Raw genomic sequence first — 11512 nt, forward strand, 5'->3', positions numbered from 1 at the left:
CACCAAACATGAAACCGTTACCCATAAGTTAAGTGGATAATCCCCTAATTGCCTGAGTCAATTGCCTATTTTTCCCTGTCAGGACACTGCAGACCATATTCCCACAAACATAATGAGTATTTTACTGACTCTTCATGTAAATTGCCTAACTTGATAGATTCCAGCAAACAGGAAACCAATACACCCCAGCTAAGTGGATAATCCTCTAATTCCTCGTGTCAATTGCCTAATTTTCCTTCTAAGCCCACTATAGATCAGTTTTCAACAAACATGAATTCCTATAATGCACATGGTTAATTTACTGACTCTTCATATAAATTGCCTAAATTAACAAGTTTAAGCAAACATGAAACTATTATCTATCAGCTAAGTGGATAATCCCCTAATTGTGCGTGTCAATTGCCTAAGTTTCCCTGTTAGGCCACTGCAGACCATATTCCCACAAACATAATGGGTAATTTACTGACTCTTCATGTAAATTTCCTAACTTGACAACTTCCACCAAACATGAAACCGATACACAACAGCTAAGTGGATAATCCCCTAATCCCTCTTGTCAATTGCCTAATTTCCCTTCTGAGACCACTACAAATCAGATTCCAACAAACACGGTGGGTCATTTACTGATCCTTCATACCTAACTTCACATATTCCAACAAACATGATGTTCTTACATGCAAATGGTTATTCAACTAATTCTTCGCGTCAATTTACTAACTATCATTGTTAGCCCACTAAATGTCACATTCCAACAATGATCAGGATAAACCCAAAAAAACAAACACATTTGCCTAATCCATACCACAACAGTTGCCCCTCCCAATTCTTTTTTTAATTCCTGTAAAATGCCTACAAACACTATAGCAATACAGTTCACTACCAACACTAATTTTTCCCTTCATCGTCAATTTCATACTTAACCCCCACACAAACTCTTAACGCTGCACTCACAAGCCTTCTCTCACTAAACCAGGAGGATTTGATAAAAGGCAAAAAGGGTGACGGCCGAACACTATGTCACACATTGGTAACCATTCCTCAGTTACAACCTAAATGTCATTACTAAACACACCTACCTTTCACTGGGTCATTCTTTCTTAACCTACCATGAAAATCGAATCGAACAAATCTACTGCATCTAATATGGACCGCGAAGCTTACCAAAGAAAATCAGTGACTTCTTCTCGCCTGCTTCTTCCTTCTTTGTTGATAGCCTTGCAGGTTTCCTCCTTTCTCTGCCTCGTCTTGTTCTCCTTTTGCTTGTAGTGACAACAACCAAGTCGCAGAATGAGGCTGACACAATTTTTGGGGGGCACGTCTAACACTTTTGGCAGATTAGAAGAGGCAAGAATCTTCCCTAGTGGTAGCACGTTCGCAAGCGGGACACGACAGATTTTTCATTAAGTGGTACCATATTGGTAGACCGGGAGAGGCAACAGTTTTCCTAGAGTGGTTGCACGTTCGCAGAGCGGGAGAGGGAAGAGTTTTTGCATAGTGGGATCACCTTCACATAGAGAGAGAGAGGGAGGACTGCCTGACCATATTTTGGCCCTTATTTTCAAACTTTAGGGGAAGTTTAATGAGGTGCAAAAACATCATTTCGCTTCTAGAATTAATATCAGATTGGCCCCTTGGTCCTGTAGTGAGATTTCAGAAAGTTTTGGGGGCAGTTTGAGATTAATTGTGTACTGCAGTCCTTAAACAAAATTTTCCCATAATAATACTGTAGCAGCCCCAGACCTAACAAATTATATATATAAACACCTATAGTTGTCCCTCTTTCACTGTACTGTATGTATATATATATCCATCCCACAATGCTATTGATCTTACTCATAAGACATGGCTTCCTCTTCTATCCTCACCTTTTTTTCTCTCCTCTTCATCTCTTTCATCTCCACACACGTAGCCAACTTTGAGATCCTCAACAATTGTTCTTACACTATTTGGGCGGTCGTCAGTCTTGGCAGTGGTCGCCGCCTTGACCGTCGCCAGATATGGAATCTTTGAGTGAATCTTAGAACTGCCATAGCTTGCATCTGGGGTCGCACTGGTTGCAACTTTGATGCTAGTGGCTGCGGCCGCTGCCAGACCGATGACTACACCGACGGCCTCTAATGCATCGGCTAGGGCGTCCCTCTGAACACACTTGCCGAATTTGCCTTAAACCAATTCGGCAACCAAGATTTCTACAACATATCCTTAGTGGATGTCTTCAATATACCCATGGATTTCTACCCTCTGAACAGAGGTTACCACAAGATCAGCTGTACGACGGACATTAATGGACAGTGTCCTAGAGAATTAAAGGCACCAGGAGGATGTAACAATCCTTGCACAGTGTTTAAGACAAATGAATATTGCTGTACTAATTGACAAGGTAGCTGTGGACCGACAAGGTATTCGAAGTTCTTTAAAGATAGATGTCGAGATGCTTATAGTTATCCTCAAGATGATCCTACAAGCACTTTCACTTGCCCTGCTGGTTCCAATTACAGAGTTGTTTTTGTCCATTAGGTTCTTCTTCTGATATTCATCTTGAGATGTCTGGAAGCTCCAACATTGAATATTAACGAACAGCAGTTCAAATATGTGTGAATCCATTTGTGCTTTCAAAATATCAGACGTTTTCTTTACTGAAAACTTTACTTTTGAGAAGGATTCATATGTAAGAATAGTAAGCTTTGGAGTTTCCAATTTAGTTTGCGCTGTGGTTTTAAGTGGGCCTGTGTAATGGAGTGTTGAGGAGTATAAATAAATTAAGGCTATGGTTTCATGGATCAAGTTTGTTTTTAACAATGTTTTAAAATGCCGGATCAAAAGTTGAGCCGAAAATATCAACGGATCATAGTTTAAACGATTGGATCAATTAAACCCCCCACTCTAACCAGTGATGCAATAATTAATTAAAAATAATGAAAATTTGGCATCTCTCAAAACAATAAATTTTTTTTCAAGATTTTGATTAAATTGAAAAAAATAAACAAAAACTTCTAAATAATAAATCATTTTTTAGGTAGTTTGGAAATCATTTACTTCTTAAAAATTAAACAAACCGGTCTTTAGTGAATAAAATTGTTATTACTATCTTATAGGATTTTATTTATAGTCTATGAATATTATAATATCCAATGTCTTGTATTTCCGGGAACGTGGTGCAAACGTCTACTAAAGGGTGAAACCTGGAGAAACTTGTTTTGTATTTTCTTATGAATATATCAAAGGATAGCTTAGTCATGGATTTATGGGAGCCTACGGGTTATGATTTATTCCACATGTCATATGATGACTGGATCCGTTGTTAAAAATTCTTATTCTCATGAAATTTCTGGTCATGGCAGTATGCCGAGTGTTTTATGCTCGTGTTCAAGCTACTGTGAAAGTATGTAATGATGCATCAAGTGATGAAATTGGAAAAATCTTAGGACACCTTCCTACACGGCAGCATTGTCGCGGATGAGAAAGAATATTCCATGCTGATGATGTGTTTCACAGTCTAGAGGACTACCGGAATTGTGAAAGGTGAAATTTGACTGGCAGAAGCTGATTTGAATATGATTTACATAGACGAGTTTCTTCTTTCTATCTCACTTGTATGTATGACAATGAGTCTAAGTCTATGTAGGGTTTTATCACTTATGATGTCCCCAGTTTGGATGGTGCCATTGACTAAACCGTTCTCAGGGCAAGTTATTCTTTCTTTAAAGAATGCCATAGATTCAAATTTGAAATACAAAGGAAAAGTAATTTCAAATTTTAAATTGTATCGATAATAATCAAAAGACAGAATTACCGTAGACAGAGATGGAGGAATTTATTCATTTTCTAGTTGTGACCGTGGATGCGATGAATTGTAAAGCAACTAGCAATGTAAATATAAGAAGGCTTGGGAGTAGGAATCTTCTAGAAAAATGATCCGATAAAATGAAAGATTCATGAAAATGTAAGCATTCCAAAATTACAAATCAAAACCCAAAATTGCAGACTCAACTTTTAAATGTTAGCCTTATGTGTAAAATTTTCTAGAAAAGTTGAAGACTCAACTAGTCAAGATTTTATTCAAGTTATACGTTTCTTTTATAGATAATAATTATTTTTTTTAGAAATAAGTTTCCTCTTATAATACTCCTTTTGTCCTAGTGTCCTAGCACTATCTTTGGATGGGGAGAAATTAAAAGGTAAAGAATACTACGGCTTAATTTTAATTCTAAATATAAAATTTTAATTTAATTTATTTTTATTATTTATCATTTTTAAAATAATTTATTTAATTTATAAACTAACATATAATATAATGTTACTGAGAGATATTTTAGAAAGGTCATGCTATATTTGTTAGAATTAAGTGATTATTTAACTTTTTTAATTTATTCAAGTTAATTAAATAACTCTTACATTACGTATGAGAGAGAAATAAAAGACTAATTTGTTCCAAGATATAAGAAAAAAAAGTATTTTATCTCTCCTGACTACATTTACTCCATGTTAAAATACTGAATTCCAATCACGTATTTAAGAAATTTATGAGAGTATCTACCATTCATTCTTGCCAATCCAGAAACAAAGGCGTGGTTTTAATTCTCTAATTTGATGTAGAATTTCATTTTGTATTCTTAATTTTATAAGACTTTTTCTCTAATATTCTAACCTCAATATCGTTAATTTCAAATGATATTTTTTCGTCAAAGAGATATTGGAATTTCTTCGGCAAAATTTTTTTTACTATGATGTGTAATCTTTTTATGCAAGCGATTTTGTTTGTGATAGAGCCGACTTATATATCAGAACAAGAAATAAAGACTATCATCTCACCATATTCAAACCTAGCAGTATATAGTAAACTCTAGAGAATAATAAGAGTATAAAAAAAAATGAGCAAAACCCATTTCAAAACTAACTAGTAAAATGTTCCACAAGAATATGGCATGAATGGAAATATACAAGAATGACACTATGACGGAAAACAAATCAAACATTGCAATTTTTGAAAGGGAACTGCAGAGAAATGAATATTAAGAAAATTTATTAGTTAAGTTAGTTACTTGTCACAAATATGTATTGTTATTCCCAAAATACTTTTGTTAATCATCTGTAATAAAGTGAAAACATTTTAACATGTACAATCATATAGGGATTATTTTGAGAGAAATGAATAAATATGAAAAATAAAATAAATTGAGATCATATATTTAGATTGAGATTGAATCTCTAACTAGCTCTTTTATTTAAGATCTAAACTTGATCAACAAAGGAAAATACAAAACACCATATTTCAAGTCCTCGCATTTCACTATAGCCCCATTAGTTTTATGCTTAACACGCGTACTCGTAAAACTAAACATAAATACTTGGAAGAAATAAGGGTTCAAATAGCAATTGTAAAAAAAAAAAAAAACTAGGTTTATTTCACTTATGATGTCTCCAAGAGAACTTATTCATCTATTCTAGATATAGAAAAGCAAAAAGGAAATGAAATTGCATCCTCTTTCCCCTTTTATTCATTTGAAAATCAGAAAGGTTTCCACCTTAAGCATCTATAAGTTTTCCCTCCACGGTGTTCATATGTCAAATCAATCTAAGGGATAACCTTGTACAGCATGTCGTCTACATATTTGAAGTATCATAACCTCTATTGCTGACAAAAAATAATGGGAAAGATAATAATACCAAGGCCAAAAGTAAATCCCAATCCAGCACTTAAGAAATTCCAATCAATATCACTGCCATGATTTGATCCATTAGATGTTTTGGACCACGATGTTGGGGTCAACAATCCTAGTACATCATCGAAATTGCAATTTGGCGTCAATGGAGGCCCACATAAATGATTGTTTCCTTTGAAGGAATCAGCCTCAAATGACTGAATTTGGGTACCTATTGGGATCAGCCCTATCAGATGATTATAGGAGAGGTTGAGAAATGCAAGGAAATTTAGACTTGCGAGTTCTGATGGAATTCTCCCGCCGAAAGAATTCATTGACAAGTCTAATGATTCAAGATGCCTCAAGTTTCCTACAGATGAAGGAATATGGCCTGAAAAAGCATTCTTTGATAAGTTAAGAGCATGAAGTGCTTTGAAATTCATAATTTCCTCTGGCATTGGCCCTTCAAAATGATTGGATGAGAAATCCAAGGAAGTAAAGGCGACAAAAATCTTGACCAACTTTAGTTGTCTTCCTTTATTAACAATTGTCACTGAATTCAAGTAGCTACGACAACCAAAATCATATGCATTGACATCAAAGAATACGCTACTGATCACAGATTGTGATTGTGTTGCTATAATTTTGGCTAGCTCCAATGCAAGATCTTTGTTCACAGAGGATATTCCAGCGTTGATGTTCACGAGACTAATGTTGTCATAGATGTCAATATACAAATAGCCCAACTTTGATTTGCCATCATCTTCATCAGGTGTCATCAATGATTTCCAACTTTGCAAAAGTGCAACAGGTAGAGCACCACTTAAATTATTTGAGGCCACATCAACAATTTGAGGTGCCTTCCATTTTCCATTGCTATTTGGACATTCAATGTTCCCATAAAATCAATTTAACCTGAGAATAATGATTCTTAAGGTGGGTATGTTCCCTAAGAAACATGGAAATCTATCCATCAATTGATTGTTTCTGAGGTTTATGACTTGTAGTTTGAGGCAGTTAGCCAAAGATGCTGGGATTTTACCACTCAAGAAATTTTCATTCAGGTCTAAGAATTGGAGGGCACAAGAAGTTGAAAATGTGTCTAAAATTTGGCCTGTAAGGTTGTTTCTAGCTAGATTCAACACCCTGTGAGTCCAACTCATTCTTATCAAACACTCAAGAATGGAACCACTGAAGTAATTATAAGAAAGATCAAGCATCCAAAGAGAAGAAATGCTGCAGAGGGATTCTGGAATTTTCCCCTGAAAACCATTATTTGTAAGGGAGAGAGAGAAATTGTGAATGGGATATCGTTACTAATATCTGGTGGGTCAATTGAGCTGAACTGATTGCTTGAGTAGTCCAAATGGAGCACACATTTTGGAAGTATGGGAACTCGGCCTTTGAGTTGGTTGGAATGAAGATCAACATAAAACAAATTGGAGCTAATATTTTGAAAAGGACCTTCCAAATCTGTTAGAAAATTGTTGGAAAGATTTAGGAAAACTAATGAATGAAACCTCCAAATCCAATTGGGTATTGTTCCTTGAATTTGGTTGCTGGATAGGTCAAGGTACAACAAATTGGATTGATGTCTGAGAAATCTCCAACTTTCTCAACTTGCAAGAAGCCAACATGAGATTGCTCAATTTAGGGAATGGTGAATGATGAATTTGGTCAGACATTAAATTTCCATCAACTAGCAAAGTGTTATGAGAGAGATCTAATGTCGCCAAATTTTCCATGCTTTTGAACATATCCAAGTGTATGGTTCCATTGAACATGTTTGAGGAAAACTCGATGAAACTTAGCCTTTTAAGATGAAAGATAGACAAAGAAATATGTCCTTGTAAATTATTCCCACTGATATCGAGGACCTCTAATGGGGAAGAAGAAGCATTTGGAAATTCATCCAATAGACCCTCAAATTTATTATGAGAAAGACTCAGTCCACCTAAAGATGGAAGTGTAAAAAGAGATGATGGAATACTCCCATTGAGAAAATTACGACCTAAATCAATGAAGACAGGATTTTCAAGGCCCTTGAAATGAAAAGATGGAATTTCACCCTCCAAGCCATTGTTATTGACATATAGATATGAAAGGTTCTTTGACATATTGAAAAATGGAAGAGAACCAGTGAAGTTGTTGAATGACAAGTCTAGATGAACAAGTGATGTCAGTTCTGAAATAGAACTAGGAAGCCTTCCGTGGAATTTGGATTTTGATAGATCTAATGAAGACACCATCCTCAAATTAAGAAGATAACTTGGTAGTTGCCCTGAGAAACCTGTACGGCTAAGGTTTAATGAGCGGAGAAATGCATTATGCTGGAAATATGGTAGAGAGCCTTGAAGATTTTGATTATCTGACAAATCAAGGACCTGCAAGTTGGATATCTGGAAGATTTGTTTTGGGAACATCCCAATCAAATTGCAGTTTCTAAGATGCAAGGTGGTTAAGTTGGTTAAACCATCAAAGGTCTCAGGCACAGAGCTTGTGAAATTGTTATTGTTCAACCGAAAAACTGAGAGAGATTGAAGCTTTACAAGTGATGAATCAATAGGTCCAAGGAGAAAACAAGAAGACATACTATGAAGATTTTGCAGTGAATATAGCGCTTGGCCCCACTCCTTCCCCTTAACAGACATCTTCACACCATCAAAATATAGCTCTTTAATTTCTGTGAGGTTCTGCAAGCACTTGCTGTATTTGGCTTTTCAAGTTTTAGAGTGTGAAGTGAGGTAGATAAATCAAGAAAAACTAGCTCTCTTAGATAAGATATCTCATTTGGAATCTGACCCTTAAAACTTGCATTTGACAAATTCAAATACTTCAAGTTTTTCAGCTGTGCAACTCTAAAGAAACCTCAGAATCAAACTCATTATAAGCCAAGTTCAAATTTTGCAAAAATTACAAGTTGAAGAGGCTGCTGGAATTGTCAAGTCCTCCAGAGACAGATTCTTCACTGAGATCAAGAGCTATAACATGTGCCTTATTATCACATGTTACTCCGCTCCATTGACAGAAAGCATAACTTTGGTTCCAATGAACCAATTTTTTGGACATGGAAGGGTTGAATACAAGGTTGTTCCTCAGATGAAGCAATGCAGATTTTTGATGGCTAATACAATTGCTAGTCACAACAAAGATATTGATGCTCAAGTTTATGATGCAAAAAGGTACCAAGAAAAGCCATAAGATTAGGATGGACCTCATTGCTATAAGAGATTCCAATCCTCTCTGTAAGTGATCAAACGAGGAAGGTGAAGGTTGTTTTTTTCCCTTAACAAAGCACATTATCCTTTTATACATTGTCACTTGCATTAGGATTGAATAATTCAAATTCGTACATTAATCTCAAAGTCTCTTCAATCTCAACAGTCAAATGCATATCCCATCATGGCATCAAGACCCTAATTTTCCCATATAAGCTTTTACCGTAGTTAGTAAGTTTGCATAACTTTCCATTCATGTTCCTATGTTGTCTTGATTGTGATGGTCACTACTAGAGACCCCCCGCCAAGTCCCTTTACTTCTGTATATTGTTTTGTAATACTTCAAGAGCTAGTTAAAGAGGTTGCTTTGGTCATAAATATAAAAATATAATCAACTTTCCCTTCTAAATTTATAATTTTTCCCTATATTATTCCTATTATTGCATATGTTAAAAAGGATTTCCTTAATGAAGCACTACCTCTAATCCTAAATATAAAGGCTAGTTGGCAATCCTAAATATAAGACCTAAATCCAATTTGTCTCCCAAATTTATAATGTGTTTTAAAAAATATTCCTGTCAATTGTAAGGTATTTTCAACCAAGTATAGTTTCAATGTACATTATTGAATAAGGGTAATTTAAGAAAATCTACACATTTATTACAAATAACTAACTTAACTAATTTTCTTAATCTCCTCAATTTAGTTATCTAGCTCTCATGTTAAGGACCGGATGTAGTAGTTTCTAACGCAAATAATTAAAGGAGCTCTGCTAGAAAAATCCATGCACACTTTTTTTTACAAATAATAAACTAGCCAATTTCATTAATTTTCAGTAAACAGTTAAATCTAGCTCTTTGTATGCATAAGACACAAGGTATGTTTTTTCTTCAAACGAAGAGATTTATGAGCATCATCAAAATCTTTTTTTCCCCATCTGTTCAAAGTGCTAGTTGGTGAGTAAAAGTCAAAGTTTGAAAAGTGGAATTAAATTGAAGAAAAACATAAATGTAGAAGGGAAGATAATCAGAGGTTACGAGTCTACGAATTTGAGTTGACAGTTCAAGCTTTGAATTCAAAGCCTCTCCCATGAAAACTATATATGCGCAAATTGCATAGTTACGTACGTGCCGGTGTTGATCAAAGTTCAACTAAATTAAAATGATACATTTCTTTCAGCATATGTTTCAAAATGTTCAACTCTAAATGAAAGTAGAAATACGTAATCTTATAAAAATTTGTGAGATAAAATGAAATAGGGTCTTACATATATAACCAAATCTAATTTCTAACTAGCTCTTATATTAAGGATATAAAATAATATCTAATACTACTATTATACATCGGATGAAATGAGTTGGCTCTTATGGAAAGTATTAAAGTATTATACGATGATATTATTTTGGATACATTTTCCTACTATTGATAGAAGAATAATTTCTCACATCAAATTTTGTTACGTTGATTTAGAGTTTGTAAAGTATTCCGATGGCTAAAAAAGTGTTTTTGAAGGAATTCTTTTTTTTTTTTTTGGGTCACCTAGAGCTAGTTTATATGGTGGCAGTAAGATGGAGGAAGTGAAGCATGGATAGAAGTTAAAAAGATTCAACCCCTCACAATGTATCAAAAAATTCATCATTTCTTGCTGATATTTTTATTATAAATATATAAATATACAGAAACACACACACACAAACACACAAAATATTTTATATCTTTTTTTGTTGCCAATATTTTATGTCATAATAAAGTATATATACTACGATATAGCATCTAAGATATAATCGATTGTGAAATAAAGAAGGAAAGAGAAAATATTTACAAAATAAAAAATATAACATCATTATATCTATTAGTTAATTATCAATTTTGTTTGCTCTAAACCTTTTTTTTTTTGGTGATATTATTAACACTAGTCTAGTTGGGCATTAAACAAAATTAAGGAACAGTTATCTACAGTAAATACCCACAAAATATTTTTTTCGCTATGAAAAATTACAAATATGATAGATTGTACCCACTTTTAACATTAAATATTGTAAAAAACATGTAAAATAAAAAATATAGAAAATCTAATAAAATGGGAGGGGGTGAATTTATAGTATAATGAAACAAACTTTAGAAGTTAAAGCATAAGGAGTATATTCAACAACGACCGTTCGTCCTTATTTTGCTAGATGCCATCTGAAGGATATTCTAAGCGTTAAAAATTTACCCCTTATAATTTAATTAATACATAAACACAACAACAATTATTTGATTCGTTAACTACTAGCCACTTACACCACTTGATCTGATCATAAGTTTTAGCCAAAAAAAAAATAGTAGTAGTAATATTTCTTGATTAAAATTGATCAAACATTCAGAATAATTAATACACACACGTATGTCTGTATCCTCCTCTCATAATGAACATTAATACTATAGAATTTTGCATCTTAGTTAATTATGTAACCAAAGCCTACTAGAAGCAACTAGTGATGTTGCCCTTTTGATAATATTTTACTAACTCCGGTTCTTGATATAAGAGTTAGGTAACTAATTTGAGTAAATTAAGAAAGTTTGTTAAGTTAGTTGCCTATAATAAATAGATGTTTCTTTCCCTAAAACACCATTGCTAATCATGTGTATTAGTTAGAAATACAATTTGAT

At 34.0% G+C, this 11512-nt stretch overlaps 2 protein-coding genes and 1 pseudogene across 2 annotated transcripts; 1 reads left to right on the forward strand and 2 right to left on the reverse strand.

The window, feature by feature from the left end:
• Positions 1 to 1833: 1833 nt before the first annotated feature.
• LOC114759728 (thaumatin-like protein 1) lies at positions 1834 to 2784 on the forward strand (annotated as a pseudogene).
• A 2845-nt stretch (positions 2785 to 5629) lies between these two features.
• On the reverse strand, positions 5630 to 6421 carry LOC114759714 (receptor-like protein 33). The gene has a single exon (XM_028948935.1). It carries the CDS (start codon positions 6419 to 6421, stop codon positions 5630 to 5632), a length of 792 nt encoding a protein of 263 aa, XP_028804768.1.
• Positions 6422 to 7210: 789 nt separating this feature from the next.
• LOC114759715 (receptor-like protein 19) lies at positions 7211 to 8293 on the reverse strand. Its single transcript, XM_028948937.1, has one exon. The coding sequence runs from the start codon at positions 8291 to 8293 to the stop codon at positions 7211 to 7213; it is 1083 nt and encodes a 360-aa protein (XP_028804770.1).
• Between the last annotated feature and the right edge of the window lie 3219 nt (positions 8294 to 11512).

This window comes from Neltuma alba, unplaced genomic scaffold (assembly GCF_004799145.2).
Source record: "Neltuma alba isolate B1F8T4 unplaced genomic scaffold, ASM479914v2 tig00010885_pilon, whole genome shotgun sequence".
In the NCBI taxonomy this organism is placed as follows: Eukaryota; Viridiplantae; Streptophyta; class Magnoliopsida; order Fabales; family Fabaceae; genus Neltuma; species Neltuma alba.

Bases quoted from the DNA above. Each gene is read 5' to 3' on its own strand.
- LOC114759715 (XM_028948937.1), bottom strand. From the start codon at position 8,293: ATGTCTGTTAAGGGGAAGGAGTGGGGCCAAGCGCTATATTCACTGCAA.
- LOC114759714 (XM_028948935.1), bottom strand. From the start codon at position 6,421: ATGACACCTGATGAAGATGATGGCAAATCAAAGTTGGGCTATTTGTAT.